We start from the raw sequence: 25,309 nt of genomic DNA, 5'->3' as shown, positions 1-25,309 counted from the left end.
CTCTTAGATCTTCTGAAGATCACCAACATCAGGATTAATTTCACCCGGCTGCACACGTTGGGTGATAATTTACTAGATTCCCGACTCGAAATAAAGGAGAAGTATTATTACGCCCTGTACGAGCTGGTGGTGCGCGGCAACTGCTTCTGCTACGGGCATGCCTCCGAGTGCGCTCCTATTGAAGGAATCTCCAAAGACGTGGACGGAATGGTAAGGGGGTTATGCTTTTTTCTTTCTTTTTTCAACTTATTACGTGTTTTAATTAGTTTTTTTTAGTATATCTGACGCCTCGGTCACTCCAGCTCTATATCTTGCCCATCGCTGCCTCTTCCTCCTGCCTGATAGCCTTCATACTATGGGACTTCAGGCACATGAGCCATCAGTCAAGCATGAGGAGGGAATAGAGCCGGAGTGACAAAGGCTTCAGATCTACCATAGCTCTTCAGCCTCATTTGCATATTGATTTAAACACTGCTTTCTCAGTGTTAGAGTAGCGGACCGGCCATATAAAGATATCGCTGGACTTGTCTTTGAAAGAGCTACATGTGCATATGAAAAGTTTGGGGTGGGGGGGTGGTGAAATTCTGCTGACAGATTCCCTTTAAATACATTTTTAAAGGGTCAACCAAGTTCATATACCCTCAAAGTAAAACCGAATCTGATAGAGGGTGTCCTCTGTGCGGGATCCTCATCCCTCGGTCGTCCTGCATGTATTACTTTATTTCACCTGTGGGGGCGCTGCGGGGACACTGATCACTTTCCGCCTAATTTTGGGGTATTTCTCGATCCTCAGGTGCATGGGAGATGTGTCTGCAAACATAACACCAAGGGGCTGAACTGCGAACAGTGCGATGGTTTCTTCAATGAGATTCCCTGGAGACCGGCAGAGGGGCGCAGCACCAACGCTTGTAAAAGTGAGCAGAGATTTCATGGCTTCCTCTTTTCCCTGTGTTGACTGCTCCTTTTGTCACCATTTTTCGCAGCTGCGGACCTATCCTTTTGTCGCTGGGTCACCCCGGCTCTATAGACCTGCACCGTTCCTGCTCTCCCCTAAAAGACCCCAGGTCTTAAAAATGTCTTTGACCCTCAGAGTGCAACTGCAACAATCATTCCCGGAAGTGTCACTTTGACATGGCGGTGTACCTGTCCACCAGAAACACGAGCGGCGGCGTCTGCGACGACTGTCAGCACAACACCATGGGGCGACACTGCGAGCTCTGCAAGCCCTTCTACTACAAAGACCCCACCAAGGATATTCGAGATAGCAATGTCTGCAAAGGTACCTGGGAAGGGGGGGTTAATCTGCTCTCCCCATTACAAGCGCCGTTTCGGGTATGCAGCTCCCATGCATAACAATATACAGCCCACTTTTAGTTGCTTTCTTCTATTTTTTCCCTTATTTTAACCAAAAGTAGTAGTCAGAGGGAGTGGAGTAATCGCTGTGACTGCAGGATCAGACTACACATAGAGTCTGCTTGTAGTCTGTAGCCATGGATACACATAGGTCATTATAGGAGCTGCATACCCAAAACGGTGATTGTTTCCTTAAGCGAGGCTATTTGCAAAGTTGCATTATTTTGAAGGATGTGCAATGGTTGCAAAAGTTTACATCCCCTTTAAACTAACGATCCAGTGTAGTGCATATGTAGCAGAGCTGATCGCAGCGAGGTTATCATAGGCATGAAATGAACAGTTTAATGACAGATTAAGCTGGACGAGCGCCTCTCCCCCCCCCCATGAATCACTGCCATCCTCCCAATGTAATGTCGGCCTCGGCCATTTTGTACCTGCAGCCTGTGACTGTGACCCGGACGGCTCTCTACACGGAGGACTCTGCGATTCTCAGGATGACCCCTCTCTGGGGCTCATCACCGGACAGTGCCGCTGCAAAGACTTTGTGGAAGGTCCCAGATGTGATCGCTGCAAATCAGGGTTTTATGGCCTCAATGCCGACATCGTCCAAGGATGTAAAAGTGAGAATCTGAAAAAAAAAACGTCAAATTCTGAATATAAAGACATAAATGCGGTTGGATTTCATTGACCATAAATGCACAAAAGAAAGGGGTGCCTAAATGATATCACCGCGCAAAGTCTATAAAATACCGCCATACAGAAGTCAAATAATACCAATATACCGTGTATTAAGCATTCCACCATAATACAGTTTCTAAATATTATCACCATACAGTTTCCATATTATACCACCGTACAGAGCCTAATACCACCAGGGTTCAAAAATTACCACCAGTGTGTAAATATTATACAATGCCTAAATAATACCACCAGATGGTGCTCAAAAAATACCCTGATACTGTTCATATGTATCTAAATGACACCACTATACAGTGCACAAATATTACCATACAGTAATGAATACTAGCAAATCTCAGGATACATTTTAATATCTCTGGATTTGACTCTGCCCTGCTGAGGCTTGTACCCATCCATGTAGGACTTCATATAGTGCTGCTCCCCCTCTTATCTTTCTGGTAACAGGGTGTTTAAGAACACACTGCCTAATTATACACCACTATACAGTGCCTAAATTATACTGCCATACACTGCCTAAATTATACCACCACACAGTGCCTAAATTATACTGCCATACACTGCCTAAATTATACCACCACACATTGCCTAAATTATACTGCCATACACTGCCTAAATTATACCACCACACAGTGCCTAAATTATACTGCCATACACTGCCTAAATTATACCACCACACAGTGCCTAAATTATACTGCCATACACTGCCTAAATTATACCACCACACAGTGCCTAAATTATACTGCCATACACTGCCTAAATTATACTAGCACACAGTGCCTAAATTATACTGCCATACACTGCCTAAATTATACCACCACACAGTGCCTAAATTATACCGCCATACACTGCCTAAATTATACCACCACACAGTGCCTAAATTATACTGCCATACACTGCCTAAATTATACCACCACACAGTGCCTAAATTATACTGCCATACACTGCCTAAATTATACCACCACACAGTGCCTAAATTATACTGCCATACACTGCCTAAATTATACCACCACACAGTGCCTAAATTATACCGCCATACAGTGCTTAAATTATACTAGCACACAGTGCCTAAATTATACTGCCATACAGTGCCTAAATTATACCACCACAGTGCCTAAATTATACCGCCATATAGTGCCTAAATTATACCGCCATACAGTGCCTAAATAATACCGCCATACAGTGCCTAAATAATACCGCCATACAGTGCCTAAATTATACCGCCATACAGTGCCTAAATTATACTGCCATATAGTGCCTAAATTATACCGCCATACAGTGCCTAAATTATACTGCCATAAAGTGCCTAAATAATACCGCCTTAGTGCCTAAATTATACCGCCATACAGTGCCTAAATTATACCACCATACAGTGCCTAAATTATACTGCCATACAGTGCCTAAATAATACCACCTTACAGTGCCTAGATTATACCACCACACAGTGCCTAAATTATGCTGCCATATAGTGCCTAAATAATACCGCCTTACAGTGCCTAAATTATACCGCCATACAGTGCCTAAATAATACCGCCATACAGTGCCTAAATTATACCGCCATACAGTGCCTAAATTACACCACCACACAGTGCCTAAATTATACCCGCATACAGTTCTGTAATAATACCCTCACACAGTGCTCCTCCTGATGATGATGGCAGATCCCAGTACATCATGGAGGACTCCCGTCCTACTATTACACATTTATGGCCATCTCACCCCTGTAATGTTCCCTGCTCCGGGGACCGATCAGGACCATCTAATATTGAGCATTGATACAAGTAAGCAGTAACCAGAGCGGGTGCTGTTTTCCTAGGGTGCCAGTGTGACCCCAGGGGCACCATCTCCGATGGCTCCCACTGTGACCGCACCAGCGGGGACTGCTTCTGTAAGCGCTTTGTAACTGGAGGAACCTGTAACCAGTGTCTGGTAAGTAATGATGGAAGCAGTGCAGACTGGTGAGGGGTAACGCTCACTGCCCCAAAACCTTATAGTTCTGCCTCTTGGGGGTCTTTCCTGTACAAAGTGTTTATTCTGAAATAGGGTGGTCCGCCGCTCCGGTGTATAATAATCTGGTACAGTCCTTTCCCTGTCATACAAGCATCATACAAGCCGCCGCAGGAAATAACATTTCCCAATGTGTGAGGTTGATATCCTTCGATACATTCCAGCCAGCAGCTGCCGGTAACTGGATCCCCCGCGAGCAGCGACGTCCATGGCAATGTGCTGATGGAAAGCCCCCCGTCCACCCCAACACGCAGATCAGAGTATAATAATCATAATGAGGCACATTCACCACTCAGGACTCTAAAAAAAAAAAAAGCTGGGGGCCGGCTTAATAAATGGAGACAGCTCAACCTCGGGTAGATGGAGGATGTAGGATCCAATACCAAAATTAGGGCACCTTCTTTGTAGCTGGATGATAACACCATGCCCACCTGTCGTTACCGTTCTTTATGCCCATCTGAAAAACAATGCTGGCTGGGTGGTGGAGGAGATGGATTAAGGTTTCTTATCTTTATAAGAAGGGGAGCTGAGGGACACCTAAAATGGGCCCAAGTAGCATCTCGTGGCTGCAGATCTGCCCGGAAAGGATGTACAGGAATTTGATCAATCACCGTTTTGAAGGCCAAAACGAGAAATTATGAGGACCATCTATGGTAATGTCTGCCTATGGTAAGAACCATCTAAGGAAAGATCCACCGATGGTAAAGACAATTTATAGTAAGGTCCATCTATAATAACAACCATCTATGATAAGGTCTACCTATAATAACAATCATCTATGGTAAGGTTCACCTATAATAACAATCATCTATGGTAAGGTCCACCCATGGTACAGTCCATTTATAGTAAGGTCTACCTATAATAAGAACCATCTATAATAAGGACCATCTATGGTAATGTCTGCCTATGGTAAAAACCATCTATGGAAAGATCCACCTATGGTAAAGACAATTTATAGTAAAGGTCCACCTATAATAACAACCATCTTTGGTAAGGTCCACCCATGATAAGACCACCTATGATACGAACCTTCTATGATAAGGCCCTCCTATGATAAGGACCACCCATGATAAGGACAACCTATGATAAGAACAATCTATAAGGCCTGCCTATGGTAAGGACTAGTGATGAGCGAGTGTACTCGTTGCTCGGGTTTTCCAGAGCATTCTCGGGTGACCTCCGAGTATTTATTAGTGTTCGGAGATTTAGTTTTCATCACCTCAGCTGAATGATTTACAGCTAGTAGCCAGCTTGATTACATGTGGGGATTCCCTAGCAACCAGGCAACCCCCACATGTACTCAGGCTGGGTAGTAGCTGTAAATCATTCAGCTGCGGCGATGAAAACTAAATCTCCGAGCACTAACAAATACTCGGAGGTCACCCGAGAATGCTCTGGAAAACCCGAGCAACGAGTATACTCGCTCATCACTGGTAAAGACCACTCATAATAAAGAGCACCTATGATAAGAACCACCTATGATAAGGACTGTTCATGATGAGGACAACCTATGATAAGAACCATCTATAAAGGTCCACCTATGATTAGTACCACCCAAGATAAGGACAACCAATGATAAGGTCCACCTATGGTATGGACCACTCATAATAAGGACAACCTATGATAGGAACCTTCTATGAGGTCCACCTATGATTAGGACCACCCAAGATAAGGACAACCTATCATAAGGTCCACCTATGGTATGGACCACTCATAATAAGGAGAACCTATGATAAGAACCATCTATAAGGTCCACCCATGATTAGGACCACCCATGATAAGGACAACCTATGATAAGGTCCACCTATGGTATGGACCACCCATAATAAGGACAACCTATGATAAGAACCATCTATAAGGTCCATCTATGATTAGGATCACCCATGATAAGGACAACCTATGATAAGGTCCACCTATGGTATGGACCACCCATAATAAGGACCACTTATGATAAGAACCATCTATAAGGTCCACCTATGATTAGGATCACCCATAAGGACAACCTATGGTATGGACCACCCATAATAAGGACCACCTATGATAAGAACCATCTATGATAAGGACCAGCCATGATAAGAACAAAATAGGATAAAAACCACCTATGGAAAGGTCCACCTATGTTAAGGACCACCTATGAGTTGTATGTGATAAATATTGATGTAATTTTTTCATTTTTCCCCCCATCTTTGATTTGACTAGCCAGAGTACTGGGCTCTCAGTCACGACCTCCACGGATGCCGGGCCTGTGACTGTGACGTTGGTGGAGCATGGGATAATCAGTAAGTCTGGGTGGACGAGGTGACGGATCCTACACGTTTTAGGTTTTTTCCTGTTCCACTTCCAAATGGAAAGCATGGGCCATTTTATGCAAATTTGCATACGGTACATCCCGCCTTTGCGGACCCCCGTTGCAGGACTACACCTGTGATTTCTGGGGTCGTGCAGGTTCCTGCACAGTTGTATAACCAGAGCTACGTCCTCTTCATACTCAGGATCATGGGGGTCCCAGAGGGTTGACACACACCGATCAAAAAGAACGAAAATGATTATACTGAAAAAACATCAATTTTCCCTGTAGTATCACATTTCTATGCCAAGTTATTAGAAGCTGCAAAGTGATTTTATTTTTTGTCCCTATGACAACACTTATGCTCCTGCCATCTGGCAGATCAGTGTTCTGACAGACACCGAGTCTCCAGCTTTCATTTTTCTACCAATCGGTGGAAAGTTAATGACACCTAATGAGTTTTTGGGAGCGGAGAAGAGCCTCCTATCTATGGGTGAAGTTGTGGAAAGTGGTTTTTATTCCCTATGACAACACTTATCTCCCGGATCAGTCTTATGACAGCGAGGTAATAATATGAATCCAGCACGAGAAGTGTCGTCATTGGGACGCAACCAAAGAAGTTCTCAGAAGTTCTCTGTAACTTGGCACAGGGATAAGGTGTGCCCCATCTGATAGACTTTGTAACCTCTGGTGATTTTTTTCGGCAGCTGTGCGACTGAGACGGGTCAGTGCCGCTGCAGAAACAACATGGTGGGCCGGCAGTGCAACCTGGTCAAATCCGGGCATTACCGAATCGACTTGGACCACTACACCTATGAGGCTGAATCCGCTCTGCTCCGACAGGTAACAAGACCCCGAGAAGACGATTATTTGCAACCCAAGCTGTGGTCAACTATTGCCCAACTACAACTCCCAGCATGCCCTGCTGGCAGCAGGGGGATAACTCTGCTCCTGGTGTCTTCCATAGGGCTCCTCGGTGGCCGAGCGTGAACGCCCAGTGGGTCGTCCTGCCACGTGGACGGGCCCCGGATTCGCTCTGGTCCCTGAGGGTGGAGTCGTGGAGTTTCAGATCAGTAACATCCCGTACTCCGTGGAGTATGAGGCCATCATCCGGTACGAGCCGAAGGTAAAACATAACGAGATCTGTAACGAGGCCTCCGCCTGCAATGTGCCCCTATAATAGTGGGGTCTTCTTATGTGCTCCCCACCCCCCTACAAACCCGGGACTAGACCAGATTGTAATCTCTGCACTCACTATAGCTGCATCACTACCTATACTGATACATGCCATTAATAATACTGCCATCTTCTCATGTGGCCAATGGACCCTAGGACACCAGGGCCTCTGTAAAACTGTGACTTCTGCACCCCTACAGCTACATCTCAGGCCCTGATATAAGATTCCTACCTATACTTTGTGCCATTAATAATACTGCCATCTTCTCATGTGGTGGACAGGCCCCCTAGGACACCAGGGCCTTGGTAATACTGCGACTTCTGCAATAGCTACATCTCAGGCCCTGATATAAGAATCCTACCTATACTTCATTCCATTAATAATACTGCCATCTTCTCATGTGGTGGACAGGCCCCCTAGGACACCAGGGCCTCTGTAACACTGTGACTTCTGCACCCCTACAGCTACATCTCAGGCCCTGATATAAGAATTCTACCTATACTTCATTCCATTAATAATACTGCCATCTTCTCATGTGGTGGACAGGCCCCCTAGGACACCAGGGCCTCTGTAACACTGTGACTTCTGCACCTCTACAGCAACATCTCAGGCCCTGATATAAGAATTCTACCTATACTGATACGTGCCATTAATAATACTGCCATCTTCTCATGTGGTGGACAGGCCCCCTAGGACACCAGGGCCTCAGTAAAACTGCGACTTCTGCACGCCTTATAGCTACATCTCAGGCCCTGATATAAGATTCCTACCTATACTTTGTGCCATTAATAATACTCCATCTTCTCATGTGGTGGACAGGCCCCCTAGGACACCAGGGCCTCGGTAAAACTGCGACTTCTGCACATCTTATAGCTACATCTCAGGCCCTGATATAAGATTCCTACCTATACTTTGTGCCATTAATAATACCGCCATCTTCTCATGAGGTGGACAGGCCCCCTAGGACACCAGGGCCTCGGTTAAACTGCGACTTCTGCAACCCTACAGCTACATCTCAGGTCTGAGTGTTATTAAAACTATTACATGCAGGTAATAATAATGCCATCTTATCTGGCAAAAAAAACCCAGGACACCAGGGCTGGAGCGAGATATCTGCAGCTTGCACAGTTAAATCTTTGCCCTGATGTAGGACTTCTACCAATATCATTAATAATGCTGCCATCTCCTGATGTAACAGATGGGCCCCCTAGGACACCAGGGCCGAGGGGAGTCTGCTACCTCAGCACCCGCTATAGCGATGTCTCTGGGCCTCATGCCGGATTCCCAGCAATACTGTTACACGCCCTTAATAATGCTGCAATCCACTACGGATTAGATGAATCCCACCAGGCCTATAAACCCGATATCCTGTGTATGGTGGTCCCGCCACAGAAAGGGTCTCATTTATCTGCCTTGATTCATTTATGATCAGTTTCCTGAGAGGTGGCAACAAGTGAAGATTTCCGTGATCAGACCCGGTCCGATTCCATCCAGCAGCCGCTGCGGTAACACTATTCCTGCCGATGATGTGATGACTACTTCTCTTCCTACGACGACCAGGTGAGTTAAAAAAAACAGGCTGCCCAGAAAAACATGGCTGCTTTAATTAGGAAACAGCGCTACGACCGAGCCAGAATCCTCAAATATATTCATACCCATGACCAGGCCTCTTTAGAAGTCTTAGACCCCCTAATTCTATCCTGACGCCCTGCACTGTATCAGATCCATGATCACTATATTAATATCCCTCCACAGATTAGCCATCTCCTGAATTAATTCAGACCCCAGATCCTCTATATTAAGGGGCTATTCCCTTATCAACCGTTTCGCCCCGATGCAAAAAAATACTCAGTCCCCCTGTCATGGGGTCCTAGGGGTGGTACATCTGCAGATTGCGTCCCCCTTACATGACAGGTGTCATAGTTCTCCTTTGGTTATGATTTACTTTTACAGACATGTGGTGTTGCCTCAGCCGGTTTGCCTGGAGCGTGGGGTCAGTTACACCGTCCGCCTGGAATTCACCCGATACAGCTCTCGGGAGAGAGTACAAGGAGCCAATATACTGATAGATTCGGTGAGTATGACTGGAGGTATATATCACCCTTTCTATACTGAGACCCAAGGGTGAACATATCACAAAGGCGGAGCTTGGAAATCCCCTCCCCTGTGCAGGATGCCCCTCCCCTGAGGAACGGCACCACTACCAATAATAGACATTGGGAATTCCACTGAGTGTCCTACAAAGAGAACAGAGGGGCACACCAACACCAGACCCTTCTGTCCTAGGCAAAGCTTGGAAAGCCCTGGTCCTATCACTTTGCTAGAACCTGAACAGGATGCCCCTCCCCTGAGGAACTATATCACTAACACGAATAGATAGTGGAATCCCCAATAAGTGTCCTGAAAAGAGAGCAGAGGGGCAAACAAACACCAGCCCTTCTCTCCTAGGCGAAGCCTGGAAATGGTAAGCCCAGGTCCTATCACTTTGCTAGAACCTGGGCAGGATGCCCCTCCCATGAGGAACTGCATCACTACCAACAATAGACATTGGAAATTCCACTGAGTGTCCTACAAAGAGAACAGAGGGGCTCACAAACAGCAGACCATTCTGTCCTAGGCAAAGCTTGGAAAGCTCTGGTCCTATCACTTTGCTACAACCTGGGCAGAATGCCCGTCTCATGAGGAACTGCATCACTAACATTAATAGATATTGGGGATTCCAATAAATGTCCTGAAAAGAGAACAGAGGGGCACACCAACACCAGACCCTTCTGTCCTAGGCAAACCTTGGAAAGCCCTGGTCCTATCACTTTGCTAGAACCTGAACAGGATGCCCCCTCCCCTGAGGAACTACATCACTAACACGAATAGATATTGGGGATTCTACTAAGTGTCCTGAAAAGAGAACAGAGGGGCAAACAAACACCAGCCCCTCTCTCCTAAGCGAAGCTTCGAAATGATAAGCCCTGGTCCTATCACTTTGCTAGAACCTGAACAGGATGCCCCCTCCCCTGAGGAACTACATCACTAACACGAATAGATATTGGGGATTCTACTAAGTGTCCTGAAAAGAGAACAGAGGGGCAAACAAACACCAGCCCCTCTCTCCTAAGCGAAGCTTCGAAATGATAAGCCCTGGTCCTATCACTTTGAGGGAACCTGTGCAGGATGCCCCTCCCCTGAGGAACGGCATCACTAAGATTCCTGAAAACTGAACAGAGGGGCAAACAAACACCAAACCATCTTGCCCTAGGTGGGAAATCCCAGCAGTATGATGAGCTCAATGCTTTGGGGCCTCTTCTTCTATATATGCCAGTGAGTGTGACGGTCTTTGTCATATTGATTTTTTGCCCCTAGTTGCTTCTTGTTCCCCGTTACTCCTCTCTGGAGATGTTTATCGGTGGGGACCCGGCTTCCATTCAACGTAAGGATGCTTTTGAGAGATTCCGTTGCCATAGTACCAGCGGCAGCGTCATAAAATCACCAACCAACGAGGTTTGCTCCAAACTGATCACCAGCATGTCGGCTGTTCTCCACGATGGAGCCTTGGGTGAGTAACAGTAGCGACAAACAGACGGCTCTCCACTGCTGCGCTATTGCTCCTGAACTAAGACTCTCACTGCCCCCTAGTGGCAGGAAATTAAGTGGTGTAACACCAATGTAGTTTGCTAAATTTAACAACTGTCTGCAAAACCCCTATAAATACAGAAAGACTCTGTCCAGTTCCCATTGGAGCCCTTTTTGTTTTTTTTTACGCTTTTATTTCTTTTTCTTTTTCCATAACTCTCCCATTTCTCTGCCTACTGCTTTTTATATAGTTTTTTATTTTCATTAGGGGAACTGTGATACTTTATATTGTAGTGATCAACCCATTGGCATCAGGTTCCAGGGGTGGGGGATGAAAGCACCCGAATGGACCACGATGCAGTTTAGAATAATTTCCATGCCAGTCTCACACTTTCACACCGGCTTCTAAATGGCTAAACAGCAGTGATCAGAGCTAACTCCAGTCACTATGCTGGAGGCAGGTGTCGGATGTACGACGCATCCGGCACCCGTCCTGCACGACACAGCCGGTGCCAGCCCCGTACCACACAGCCAGCACCCGCCCCGTACGACACAGCCGGCACCCGCCCCGTGCGACACAGCCGGCACCCGCCCCGTGTGACACAGCCGGCACCCGCCCCGTACGACACTGCCGGCACCCGTCCTATACGACACTGCCGGCACCCGCCCTGTACGACACTGCTGGAACCCGTCCTGTACTACACAGCCGGCACCCGTCCCGTACTACACAGCCGGCGCCAGCCCCGTACGACACAGCCGGCACCGGCCCCGTACGACACAGCCGTCAACGGCCCCGTACGACACAGCCGGCACCGGCCCTGTACGACACAGCCGGCACCGGCCCCGTACGACACAGCCGGCACCGGCCCCGTACGACACAGCCGTGACGATACAGCCGTCACTGGCCCCGTACGACACAGCTGGCACCCGCCCCGTACGACACAGCCGTGACGATACAGCCGTCACTGGCCCCGTAAGACACAGCTGGCACCCGCCCCGTACGACACAGCCGGCACCCGCCCCGTACGACACAGCCGGCACCCGCCCCGTACGACACAGCCGGCACCCGCCCCGTACGACACAGCCGGCACCCGCCCCGTACGACACAGCCGGAACCGGCCCCGTACAACACAGCCGGCACCGACCCCGTACGACACAGCCTGTACCCGTCCTGTACTACACAGCCGCCACCCCTCCTGTACCACACAGCCGGCACCGGCCCTTCACGACACAGCCGACACCCGCCCTGTGCGACACAGCCGGCACCCCTCCTGTACCACACAGCCGGCACCCGCCCCGTACGAAACAGCCGGCACCGGCCCTTCACGTCACTGCCGGCACCCGTCCTGTACGACACAGCGGAGACCCGCCCTGTACGACACAGACGGCACCCACCCTGTAAGGAGCCCAATCCCTACACCAGCACCGGACATAGTAAAGAGGGAGTTCCCTTCTTCTGTCTAACTGCTTTCAAGCATTGACCACAGCATCTAAGGGGAATGGATTTATCTCCAATCCTGGAGACGTGGTGTAATACCAAATGCGACCCGTGGGCAGGTGTGGCGCTGTTTCTGGAAGACAGAAGCCATTTTTTGTTAACTGTTACTAAATATTCATTCTCCCTTCTCCAGCCTGCAACTGTGACCCTCAAGGATCGCTAAGTTCAGAATGTGACCCCCATGGCGGACAATGCAGGTGTAAACCCAATGTAATCGGACGCCGCTGTGACCGATGCGCCCCTGGGACTCATGGATTCGGACCGGCAGGCTGCAAAAGTAATCATCCCTAACGGAGGGAGCGAATACTGCGCTACGTGTCTGTGCTGTACGTTATGTGACGTCTTTCTCATACGCCGCAGGCTGCGACTGTCACCCGGAGGGATCCAGCCACAACTTCTGCGATCAGTATAACGGGCAGTGTCCTTGCCGGACAGGGGCCTACGGGCCAAAGTGCGACCGATGCCAACCGGGTCACTGGGGCTTCCCTAACTGCAGGAAATGCCTGTGTAACGGACATTCAGAGGAGTGCGACCAGAAGACGGGGGCCTGCCTGAACTGCCGGGACAGCACCACCGGAGACCGATGCCAGAGGTGAGCTATAGAAATAAATAAAAAAATATATAAAAAAATATATATATGACGGAATAACAGAGGAATGGAACAATGCAGGCCTAAAAAGTCCATCATTCCAGGTATCTTCGTGTCTCTTTCCTTCCAGGTGCTCAGGTGGTTTCTTTGGAAATCCTGTCCTTGGATCGGGCGATCACTGCCGGCCATGCCCGTGCCCAGAAGGTCCCAATAGTGGGAGACACTTTGCAGTATCCTGTCATCAAGACCCCCGATCACGACAGGTCATCTGTAACTGTAACCAAGGCTACACAGGTGAGTCCCCCCATCACGGGGCGGTCCAGGTGGACGGGCGATAGGCAAGAGGCCCCCATTACAACCACGCTAACAGCCCACGATGTCGGCATCACCCATGCGTGCCCAATTCACATAAACGGGGGACGTGCCCAGCGCCCTCTAGGACCACCATAGACTAAAATGAACCCTCAAATCACCAGGTATATTGCTGCGTATGCTGGTATTATTTGGGAATTCTAGGGCAGAATAATGTAAGCTCTGTAGTAATATATTATTTGGGCACTATACGGCGGAACTACGTGGGAAGTATATGGCAGCATTACATGGATGTGGTATAGCAGTATTATTTAGGCACTGCAAGTTGTTATTATTTGAGATTGAGAACTATGTGTCAGTAAAATGTGAGCTCTGTAGTGATTGATATACTATTTGGACGCTATATGGTTGAATAAAGTGGACAATATATGGCAGTATTAAATGGACAATTTATAGGAGTATTATCTAGTTATACACTGTATGTTGGTATTATATGAGAACTATATGGCAGTAAATTGTGAGTTATTTAGTGATTAATATATTGTTTGGCACTATATGATGGTATCGTGGGCGGTATATGGCAATATTACATGTAAACTCTATAGGAGTATTATTTAGACACTGGATGTTGGAATTATTTGGGGAACTACATGACAGTAAACTATGAGCTGTTTAGTAATATATTGTTAGGGCACTGGTCAGTGGTATTATGAGGGCTGCATATGGCAGTATTACATGGACACTGTATAGGAGTATTATTTAGGCAGTATTATTTTATATACCGTATGTTGATTCTGAAGCTAAAATAATCATGGTCTAAAGATGATGATCAGAGAGGGGGTAGATCCTATTTTTGTTGCACAGGGCCCCAGAAGGAAAGTCAAGGACATTTTAATGTCTTGGGGGAATCTAAGATGCCTCCAGGCTCCTATCCGGTACAGTATAATTGTCCGCCATCGGTGATTGTCATATGACTGATCCGGTTCTCCGTCATTTCTGGAAATGTGAACAGAGCTTTACAAGGCTTCTCCTATCGCTGGCAATGAACGAATGCCCCTCCGAGCGCGTTCTGCGGGATTTATCATCTGTGGACGTACTGTGCAGTATTTCTTATCATTTCTCTTCTCAGGACTGGTAAAGAGGTCAGGAGGGGCCCGGCGTGAGTAAATGGCTTCCCTGCCTTGTCACCCACCCCGATGCATGGCTTTCCTTCACACCTGCTGGGGGGGAGACAGTGGTCTCTGCTACAAGCACAGATAAACAATCGTGCACCTAATTAGATCCCTTACCCTTGGTAGATCTATGTAGGGTCCAAAGCTAAAAAACCATTAGGGCTGCCAACCCCTGGTGTGGAGGGGTCTCCATTGACCATACCAACCCATTGCAAATATTAACCGAAACCTGGCAGCTATGGGATCCAGCAATGGTTCTACTACTGGAACCTAAGCCACAGTAATGGGGGATTTTGGTGGGCCGTGTAGTTGAGATCCTTGGGCAGGTGACACCATTTCCCACACTGCTTGGTATAACACAACCTGCTTCTTCATCTGGAGTTATCCACTCACTAAATAGTCATCGCTGTGCAGTAACCGCTGTACTAAAGCTTTACGGTCACACGTCGCAAATACCTAATCCATGCGGGTTTTCCTCAAGAGGTCGAATAGTGTCCGAAAACACCAGGTTCATCTGGTCCAGGCCCCTGTAGTTAAGAGATTGTGTCATCAGAAAATGGTCTATTGGTAAAATCAGGTTATTCACATGAACATTAGCAGCAATAGACTGACCAGATCCTATTTGTTAGTATAGAAGCATTATCTGAGCATGCTGTTATTAGAAGGGAGGAGGGGGAGGTGAGCTGCGACATCACCTATTGTGAATGGTGGATCCTGTGTTATCTACTGTATATAGAGGTGTTATCAGTCATTGTACAGGAGGAGGAGGTGAGCTGTGACATCACCTATTGTGAATGGAGGATCCTGTGTTATCTACTGTATATAGAGGTGTTATCAGTCATTGTACAGGAGGAGAAGGAGGTGAGCTGTGACATCACCTATTGTCAATGGTGGATCCTGTGTTATCTACTGCATATAGAGGTGTTATCAGTCATTGTACAGGAGGAGGAGGTGAGCTGTGACATCACCTATTGTGAATGGTGGATCTTGTGTTATCTACTGTATATAGAGGTGTTATCAGTCATTGTACAGGAGAAGGAAGAGGTGAGCTGTGACATCACCTATTGTGAATGGTGGATCCTGTGTTATCTACTGTATACAGAGATGTTATCAGTCATTGTACAGGAGGAGGAGGTGAGCTGTGTCATCACCTATTGTGAATGGCGGATCCTGTGTTATCTACTGTATATAGAGGTGTTATCAGTCATTGTACAGGAGGAGAAGGAGGTGAGCTGTGACATCACCTATTGTCAATGGTGGATCCTGTGTTATCTACTGTATATAGAGGTGTTATCAGTCATTGTACAGGAGGAGGAGGAGGTGAGCTGTGTCATCACCTATTGTGAATGGTGGATCCTGTGTTATCTACTGTATATAGAGGTGTTATCAGTCATTATACAGGAGGAGGAGGTGAGCTGTGACATCACCTATTGTGTATGATGGATCCTGTGTTATCTACTGTATATAGAGGTGTTATCAGTCATTGTACAGGAGGAGAAGGAGGTGAGCTGTGACATCACCTATTGTCAATGGTGGATCCTGTGTTATCTACTGCATATAGAGGTGTTATCAGTCATTGTACAGGAAGAGGAGGTGAGCTGTGACATCACCTATTGTGAATGGTGGATCCTGTGTTATCTACTGTATATAGAGGATTTATCAGTCATTGTACAGGAGGAGGAGGAGGTGAGCTGTGTCATCTCCTATTGTGAATGGTGGATCCTGTGTTATCTACTGTATATAGAGGTGTTATCAGTCATTATACAGGAGGAGGAGGTGAGCTGTGACATCACCTATTGTGTATGATGGATCCTGTGTTATCTACTGTATATAGAGGTGTTATCAGTCATTATACAGGAGGAGGAGGAGGAGGAGGTGAGCTGTGACATCACCTATTGTGAGTGGTGGATCCTGTGTTATCTACTGTATATAGAGGTGTTATCAGTCATTGTACAGGAGGAGGAGGTGAGCTGTGACATCACCTATTGTGAATGGTGAATCCTGTGTTATCTACTGTATATAGAGGTGTTATCAGTCATTGTACAGGAGGAGGAGGTGAGCTGTGATATCATCTATTGTGACTTGTGGATCGTGTATAAAGAGGTTTTATCAGTTATGGCCTTCCTATCTCTAATGATAGTGAGACTGCTGGAAAGTCTTCTGTACAGGAATTATGAGTCTAATATTAGGCCTTGCGGCCTGTGTGAGAATTGCACAATTTTTGATACATAAGATAGTGATATGGAAAAAAAAAAATCAACATTTAGTAGAATATAGATTTTTATAGAAAAATCTGAAAAAAACAATAGCTCATTTTTTGATGACACGTCCTACAGTTGCCCTATTGACGCTAATTTAGCAATGGCCGTGGTGCCCATTAATGAACAAGGACAATTAGTCCACATGTAATAGTGACCTCCTGGTGGCTAAAGTCACGCGGCTGCTATAAGACCCTTGGACAGAAGAGACAGAGCCCCGGTTGGTCCTATCCCCCTTTGCTACAAGATGTCGGCATGGACTACAAACAAAAATTGAAATTCAGCTCAATAGTTATAAACAGAAGCCAAAATAATGAGAGGAGAGAGCAAGGACTGTGCAATTGTCAGAAGCCTGAGCGACTTACTAATCCTTCTGGAGCCATCTACGAGAAGAAGCGTTCCCGGCTGATGTACGGAGCGCCGCTCGTCACATTACGCGCCCACAATCACATTTGGCTGAGCGGTTCGCACTTCTGATCTTTTAACGCCACGGATCACAGTTTGGCTGAAGACCATACACATTTCACCGATTATATATCCCACCGATTCTGGCTGAACTACATCACGCGCCTCCGGCTACATCATAAAATCACTGCTACCTGAGACGTGTTTTATTCCTAGTACCTACTGGACCCAAATGCTGCCAGAATAGGCCAATATGCAGACGGGTCCCGTGGACCATAAGAGGTACATATCAGGGGTCCTGGGGAATGTCCAAAAGATGATATTACTGCTCCAATATCTCTCATGGCTGCCTAGGCCGTATTATGCCCACCGGTGAGGCCCATCAGCACAGTTATGAGGCTCGAGTCACATTTTGCATAATTTACAGAAAGCTATTTTTTGGGGGGTACGAGGAGTGATACTTCCGTATATTATTGGGAATAGTATTGTACAGGCCTTATTCTTATCCAGCCCCATAAGACGTGCGCCCACAGTTGTGACGAACCTGATGGTATCTAGTAATGGATGTCGTCTATATACCATCACCATACTGATCTGTAGGACCGGGACACTAGAAGGTTTGAGATGGGTGGAAGTAAGTGTTTTGGGCTAGTTGTCCCAGGATTTGTGCCCCCTTGGACAGGGATCTCACTCCAGGTCACATACATTGGATATTCTCAAGGGTTTGTATCTCAAGATCCCCCGAGTAGAGCTGCCTGGTGATGATGACATGGTGGAGCAATAAGGACACAGGTGGTGGTGAATTTTAGGAACGTCCATGGGGTGAAGCTTGACCCTTTAACCCCCATCTCACAGGCCACTGCCTATATGTTCGGCCAAAACACTAGGGTGGTATTACCATGCTACCATTTTTGCTGAGGAGATGAAAATTAATATTGCACCACACCAACCCCTCTCCACTGAAAATAGGGTTCAACCCTTAACGGGGGTCATTTAGGTACAATTTTTTTTTTTTTTTTTTACATAAGGTCATTTCAGTGTAAATATATATATATATATATATATATATATATATATATATATATATATATATATATATATAACTAGATAGCTTTCTATTTTACTTTTTTACTTGCATGTTTTTCAGGGCCTATGATACATCAGCTTCGGGGGGGGGGGGGGCTAATGAAAACACACAAAAAACAAAAAAGAGTTCCAAGTCAGAAGGATCTCGCTGACAGATTCTCAGTTAACTAATTTTGTGGCCAGCAATAAACAGTGCAACATGGAGGCTACTATCACGCTGTGACAGTCTTTAGTAAGGGACTGTTCCTGGAGCTGGGACCCTAACTATTCCTGTCCTGGGGGTACTCTTGAAGGTAGAGAAGCCTGAGTTTCCGACCTTACTATGCTCCTGATCTGTCCCCTCCCCCACGCCATGAGGCATGGGACAGACATGAAAGGTAAACCAGATGATACAAAGACAAAACAGGGATAAAAGACAACCTATTATACAAAAGCATTAACCAATAACAGGGAGGAGGATAGGGACAGGGAGGGATAAACTAAATGGGAACAGGGACCAGGAGATAAACACACACGTACTACAGAAAATTACAGAACACCACAACTCCAACTCCACTCCAACTACTCAGCTTTAGCACTCCGCACAGGAAGATGCATCTTTCACCGGCAAGAACTAAACGCCCAGAGCCAGTATACATAGAGGGATTAAATGATGAGCAGCTGCAGCTGAAAACAACCAGGCTGTACGGCCTCAGCCAGCATGGAAAGAGTCCTTAACCCTCTCAGCACTGAAGGAAAGGAAATTGATTTAAAATAGTACATAAATCACAACATTTCTAAAGAGGACAGCGACTCATCATCCGTTGTGACTTTCTAACTCCAGGTCTTCCAGGGGGACGTGACACTCCTGTGACAACTATAGAAGGGAAACAGTGCAAAGTTTTTTAAAAAATCTCAATGGTAAAAATGATTTTTTTTTATCCCCAAATATATGCATTTATAAAAAAAATTATTTAGTATGTATTTTATGAACCGAGTCCAGAAAATACATGATCATGAAATATGGCCTAATTGCGCATCATCTCGCTGTGGCAACTTCCTTCTCCTGTACCAATCTGGGCTACTATAGACGGGCAAAAAAAGAAAAATGTCAGAGGGGCTGGAGAGCGCCATCACTCTTGGTGAAGCTTAGCGGGACTGAATGGTAAATCAGAGACGGGCACCGCCAAAGCAAAATGCCCGTCAGCATCTGTGATTGGTGCCCAGTAGTGATCAGCAAACGTGATCAGATAAGGTGTTATCTGAGCATGCTCGGGTGCTAATCGAGCATCTTCCGTGTGCTCGAAATATATGTTCGAGTCCCCGCAGCTTCATGTCTTGCGGCTGTTCGAAAGCTGCAACATATTATTCGGTTACCACCCGAGCATGCCTAGCCCATATAATAAGGATTTTTTAGCACCTTGGCAGTGGCCCTCACATGTGCTATGCGCCAATGTTGGTCACGTGACATGAAAATCGCGCCGTCACATTACAACATCACATTTAATGAGGTCAACAAGGTTGCGCTGCAGAACGGACTGTGGCCAAAAATCCAAACTTGATGGAACGTTAATCGCCGGCCCCTGAGTAGTATGAGACTTAAAATCCAAAAAACTCCCAAGCAGTTGAAACGTCATCAATTCGCAGCCAAATCGTACAAGTTGAGTGGTTGCGTGCCTGCAGCCCTGGACTTACATGTCCCGCTTTGCCTCCGTACTGTCAGTAACATGAAGTTCTCACCTTCAGGTTCTCGATGTGAGGAGTGCGCTCCCGGCTTCTACGGGAATCCCTTTCAGGCTGGTGGACGCTGCCTTCCCTGCCAGTGCAACAACAACATTGATATGTCAGACGTCGGCTCCTGTGACCGCCGCAGCGGACAGTGCCTCAAGTGCAAGTATAATACAGAGGGGAGGTTCTGCGAGCAGTGCCGGGTCGGTTATTACGGAGATGCCTCGAGACGCAACTGTAACAGTGAGTGACAAAGATTTAGAAAATATATGTCTCCTCCGGACATCACAAATCTAATCAAAATTTGTTTTTCTGATCCAAATTCTCCACCGTTGAAAGATAGGATGTTGTCTGCCTGCAGCCACCACTAGGGGGAGCTCAGGAGATGACTGCATGCAGATTTATTATTAAAGTCAATGTATCAACAGTATGCAGCAAGCTCCTGAGCTCCCCCCAGTGGTGGCTGCAGGCATTGAGAATTGCATCTTGTAATGTTTTTGCTTCAATCTCTATATAAAGACATTATAACATCCTGACTGTATTTATTCTCCGTTATCTGTTACAGAGTGTGTATGTAATAACCTGGGGACGGACCCCAGCCAGTGCACCTCCAGGAATGATTGCATGTGTGACAGGAAAAGCGGGCAGTGCCAGTGTCTTCCTAACGTCAAGGGTCAAAGCTGCGATCGCTGTAGCCCCAACTTTTGGAACCTGGCAAGTGGAAAGGGGTGCGTCCCTTGCAACTGTGACCCCCACAACTCTTTTAGCCTGAGTTGCAATGAGGTGAGTCGAATGGAAGAAATTATACGATTCCCAAATTACTGCACTTTGGACAACTTTCCATGGAAAGTGATTGCAAAGGCCGGGATCTCCACCGATCAGATCTACAGGATTAGAAGAAAAATGTCTTGAGTTCCTCTAGAAACAGCGCCACATCGGACCATAGGTTGTGTCTGGTATTGCAGCTCAGCTCTATTAAAGGGGTTGTCCACAAATGGACCATCACTTATAAGTGAAAAAAACAACACTCCCCTCCCGGACTAGCTCTGCTCCTCCATTCCTAGTGATGGTCTTCTGGCGTGAACATCAGTCAGGGGCATCATGTCAACACTGCAGTCAATCAAGGGCTGCTGATCGACTGCAGCACTCACATTTTATCCAAGTGGAACAAACAGGTTCAGGCAATATGTCAACTGATTAGCAGACACTGATCGGCTGCAGCGCTCATGTGGCGCCCCAGCTGGAAGCCAGGAGATCTGCCTGGGAGACAAAGGTGAAAATTGAAAAACAGTGTCAGTAGGGAGATATTGTTTTTTGTTTTATTATTATCGGCTCCCTGGTCTCATTACTAAAAGGTTCTCCAATAGTGGACAATCCCTTTATTATGAATGGGGCTGAGCTGCAATACCACCCACAACCTGTAGACAAGAGGGGCACTATTCTGGAAGACAGCAGACATGTTTTTCCAGTGCTATAAAAAGGAATTATAATTCTGTCCATCTGATCAGTGGAAGTCCTTTAAGAAAAAGTCTGGATACATTAATATTTGTTTCCTCCATCAGTTCACAGGACGGTGTCAGTGCAGACCGGGATTTGGAGGCTCCACATGTACTGAATGTCAGGAGAATTATTGGGGGAACCCAAGCGTCCAGTGCAGAGGTAACGCTCGCTTCCGCATATCGCACTAATCCACCAGTTTCCTGATACTTCTGGGATTACGCCCCATTGCCTTTAGATTGTAAGCCTTGGGGCTCATTTCACCCTTTGGTTCTATTGGGTGCCATTTTTCACTTTTATGAGGCCGAGCTGCAGTACTGGGCACAGGACAGATGACGTTCCTGGATCAGTGGAAGTCTGGAAACTTGGCCCCCTACCGATCACCATATAGGGGGGTCCTGTGCCCCCAAGAGGAATGAAGCAGCTGCTGCATGTGTGCTGCGATTAGCCCCATACACTCTGAAGCCATTTGAATGTTGGACTGATGACCCCCGTTCTGGTGATCTATGGGGGGTCCAGGGATCAGACCCCCGCAATCTCAGTTGTCATCTGTCCTGTGGATTGGTGACAACTTCTTATAACTGGAAAACTCCTTTAAGGGCTGGCTATCAATGGACATTCTTACAAATGTTCTTTTCTGCCCACTCCGGGAACCCACCTCAAATATATGAGTGACATACATATTCTCAACCATTGCTTCATACGAGCCCCTCTTTGACATGGTAACCCTGTTTCGGGTGCTTGGGATGGAGACCCTCCCTTGTTTAATATTGTATCCCTTTAAGGGATTACAGGATTGGAAAAATGTGACCTGTAAACAGCGCCCCAACTGTCTACAGGTTGTATGTGGTATTGCAGCTCAACCTGCACTGTTCCTGGAAGATGGCAGCCATGTTTTTCTAGCCCTAGAACTGCAGCGTTCACCAGGTCACTCTCTATTAATTTCACAGCTTGCGACTGCGACCGTCGAGGCATTCAGTCACCGCAATGTAACCGCGCCACCGGGCACTGCACCTGCCGGCAGGGCGTATCGGGTGTGCGCTGCGATCAGTGCGCCCGGGGGTTTGCTGGACACTTCCCCGACTGCCAGCCATGTCACGAGTGCTTCGGCGACTGGGACCGAATTGTCCAGGACTTGGCGACCCAAAGCCGAGACTTGGTACGTCGAGCCAAGGACGTCCACCTGACCGGCGTCGCCGGGACCTACACGAAAAACTTTAAGGAGATTGAAGAGAAACTCTCCAGGGCGCGCAAAATCGTAAATGCTCGCAACGCCACGGTGGAGTCGGTGACCAGACTGATGAAGATCATGGACGACTTACGGTCAGTGTAACGTAATACAGTTCAGAAAACCGCTTTCTCCTACTAGGCCTCAATAAAATGGCCTCTGTCGCCCATAGCAACCAATCAGAGCTCAGCTTTCATTTAATAAACTGCTGGTGCAAAGTGAAAGATGCTCTGTGATTGGTTGCTAGGGGCAACGCAAAGAATTGTAGTGACAGTGATGATAAATTTGCCAAAGTGAATTTTTTACACGAAAACAATGACACAAACACCACAAACCAAAATGGTCTTTGTTGCTCGTAACAGCCAATTTCAGAGCAGCTTTCATTTTACCAGAGCTGTTTAACCCCTTCCCTTCTGTGTGAAATTGGAGGTCGCCCTGAACGCTGCTTTTTAATCACTTACATATGGCTGTCAATAGCATTTCGGCCTCCATCGGCTTTTTTACCCCCAGCAGGGAGACTATAGGTTGCCATGGCGTCCAGGGGCCTACTCGTTGCCGCCATTTTAGGCTTCACAAGAAATCAGTAATTTTTCCTATCTTGTGCAACACTGAGGCTTCACGGTACAGAGAAGAAACAATTCGACAATCACAGGTTTATGTCCTCTAGGGGAACTGAAAAATAAAGGTAAAAATTCATTTAAAAAAAAAAAAAAAAAAAAAATTATATATATATATATATATATATATATATATATATATATATATTATAATATATATATATACATTATAATATATATATATATATATATATATATATATATATATATATATATATATATATATATATATATATATATATATATATAGTTTAAATCCCCAACCAAACATAAAGGAATGTAAAAAAAAAAATAAAAGAAATAAACACATTTGGTATTGTCATATCCCGAGCAGTCTGATCTATCAAAATACAAAATTAAACACACAAAAAAAAAAGAATTGTTGTTTTTTGGTCACCACACTTCCCCGGAAAAAAAAAAAAGATCAAAATATTGTATGTACCAAAGTGATGGAAAAAAAAATAAAAAATTAAAGTCTCAGAAAATGTTGTCACAAATCAAATTTTCTTTTTAAACAATGTTCTGAATTTTTTTTTAACCAATAAAATATGTAAAAAATATACATATATTTTTCAGGTTTGGTATCACCATAATCGCACTGACCCAGAGAATCATGTTGTCGGGTTATTTTTACCACACTAAAAAAAAAATGGTAAAATTGCGTTTTTTATCACCATTTCGCCACAGTTGGAATTTGATCCCCTGTTTTTTAGTACATTATATGGTCAAAGCCGTTCAAAACCGCAACCCGCCAAAATGATGGCTTCTGGAAAAAAGGGGATGAAAAATACAAAAAAAAAAAAAAACTCAACGTGATTGGGAAAGGGTTAAAAAAAATTATATAAAGAAATATAGAGATTTATATATTCCTTTCCATTTAGGAATAAAATTAATGACTCGACCGAGACCCTCACCCAACTGGAGGGTGAACTGACCAGGGTACAGGACGAAAACTTTGATGCCAACCATGACCTGGCCGAGCTGGAGAGGGAAGTTCGGAGCCTAAATGCGACGGCCAAGGAGCGGGCTCATCAGCTGGACGTCCTGAAGAACTCCAACTTTTTAGGTATTTGCAGACTGAAATGTGTCCGCCAGACCTGGCACATGGACGCGCCGCCCCGCTTCACTTTTTCCCTTTGCGTTCTGTTCCCTAATTTCCATATTTCAATACTGAAATATAAAAAAATGCACAGAAGGGGGCGACACTGAGGCTAAAACGGGGAAATATCTTCTTGTGATCCAGGGGCATATGACAATATCCACAAGTCCTTCGCGCAGTCCAGAGGGGCCGAGCACCTCGTAAACGCCTCCGTGATAAGTGTCCACAGCCCCGTCAGCGATTCCGCCAAAACCAGGGACAAAACGGAGCAGCTCATAGCTCACAAGAGAGACGAATTCAACCGGAAAAACGCGGCCAACCGCCGGGCGCTGAACGACCTCAAGGCGAAAACTGACACCACGTTAGACCTGAAGAACATCAACGAGAAGGTACGACATAGTCATACGGGGCACACCGAGGTAATGGGGGGTCCTAAATCGGTTCCATCTCTTTTAGCCAGAAAGCGAGCTGCTGCAAAAATCTATTAAATGGAATGGGAGGAAGGCGGGCGATCATTATAAAAGTTTCTATTTTACAGGTTTGTGGGGCCCCTGGAGATGTTCCCTGCGAAGAGAGCCCATGTGGGGGCGCCAGCTGCCGGGATGACGAAGGTAACAGACACTGTGGAGGCCTGAGCTGTAATGGCGCGGTGGCCACTGCTGATAATGCGCTGGATCGGGCCAAGCATGCGGAGGACGAGCTGCAGAAGGCGCTGAGAGAGGTGGACGTCCTTTTCCGGAAGGTATAAACCCGC

At 46.3% G+C, this 25,309-nt stretch overlaps 1 protein-coding gene and 1 long non-coding RNA gene across 4 annotated transcripts in view; one reads left to right on the top strand and one right to left on the bottom strand.

Moving 5' to 3' along the window:
- Nucleotides 1–25,309, top strand: part of LAMB2 (laminin subunit beta 2) — a 62,911-nt gene that overhangs the window by 33,584 nt on the left and 4,018 nt on the right. Inside the window, exons 8-30 of one of the 3 annotated variants that reach the window (XM_069736373.1) lie at nucleotides 8–210; nucleotides 794–914; nucleotides 1,091–1,279; nucleotides 1,794–1,973; nucleotides 3,866–3,978; nucleotides 6,256–6,335; nucleotides 7,051–7,186; nucleotides 7,311–7,469; nucleotides 8,953–9,080; nucleotides 9,474–9,594; nucleotides 10,878–11,070; nucleotides 12,719–12,862; nucleotides 12,946–13,177; nucleotides 13,305–13,468; nucleotides 14,616–14,645; nucleotides 17,538–17,603; nucleotides 20,133–20,357; nucleotides 20,680–20,897; nucleotides 21,677–21,773; nucleotides 22,562–22,934; nucleotides 24,338–24,522; nucleotides 24,700–24,944; nucleotides 25,094–25,297. In XM_069736373.1, the coding sequence (XP_069592474.1) occupies nucleotides 8–210; nucleotides 794–914; nucleotides 1,091–1,279; nucleotides 1,794–1,973; nucleotides 3,866–3,978; nucleotides 6,256–6,335; nucleotides 7,051–7,186; nucleotides 7,311–7,469; nucleotides 8,953–9,080; nucleotides 9,474–9,594; nucleotides 10,878–11,070; nucleotides 12,719–12,862; nucleotides 12,946–13,177; nucleotides 13,305–13,468; nucleotides 14,616–14,645; nucleotides 17,538–17,603; nucleotides 20,133–20,357; nucleotides 20,680–20,897; nucleotides 21,677–21,773; nucleotides 22,562–22,934; nucleotides 24,338–24,522; nucleotides 24,700–24,944; nucleotides 25,094–25,297 (3,806 nt within the window). The remainder of the gene's footprint in view (nucleotides 1–7; nucleotides 211–793; nucleotides 915–1,090; nucleotides 1,280–1,793; nucleotides 1,974–3,865; nucleotides 3,979–6,255; nucleotides 6,336–7,050; nucleotides 7,187–7,310; nucleotides 7,470–8,952; nucleotides 9,081–9,473; nucleotides 9,595–10,877; nucleotides 11,071–12,718; nucleotides 12,863–12,945; nucleotides 13,178–13,304; nucleotides 13,469–14,615; nucleotides 14,646–17,537; nucleotides 17,604–20,132; nucleotides 20,358–20,679; nucleotides 20,898–21,676; nucleotides 21,774–22,561; nucleotides 22,935–24,337; nucleotides 24,523–24,699; nucleotides 24,945–25,093; nucleotides 25,298–25,309) is intronic. The other 2 variants (XM_069736374.1, XM_069736375.1) reach the window with 2 other exon arrangements.
- LOC138647399 (uncharacterized) overlaps nucleotides 1,844–25,309 on the bottom strand; it is a 31,348-nt gene continuing 7,882 nt past the window's right edge. Inside the window, exons 2-3 of the long non-coding RNA XR_011314958.1 lie at nucleotides 20,127–20,202; nucleotides 1,844–1,981 (exon numbers count right to left, since the gene is read on the bottom strand). This is a non-coding gene — a long non-coding RNA (uncharacterized lncRNA). The remainder of the gene's footprint in view (nucleotides 1,982–20,126; nucleotides 20,203–25,309) is intronic.

The sequence above is a fragment of the Ranitomeya imitator genome, chromosome 8 (genome assembly GCF_032444005.1).
Source record: "Ranitomeya imitator isolate aRanImi1 chromosome 8, aRanImi1.pri, whole genome shotgun sequence".
Classification (NCBI taxonomy): Eukaryota; Metazoa; Chordata; class Amphibia; order Anura; family Dendrobatidae; genus Ranitomeya; species Ranitomeya imitator.
The sequence above is the reverse complement of the archived record's forward strand: the minus strand, read 5'-3'. Positions and strand labels throughout refer to the sequence as shown.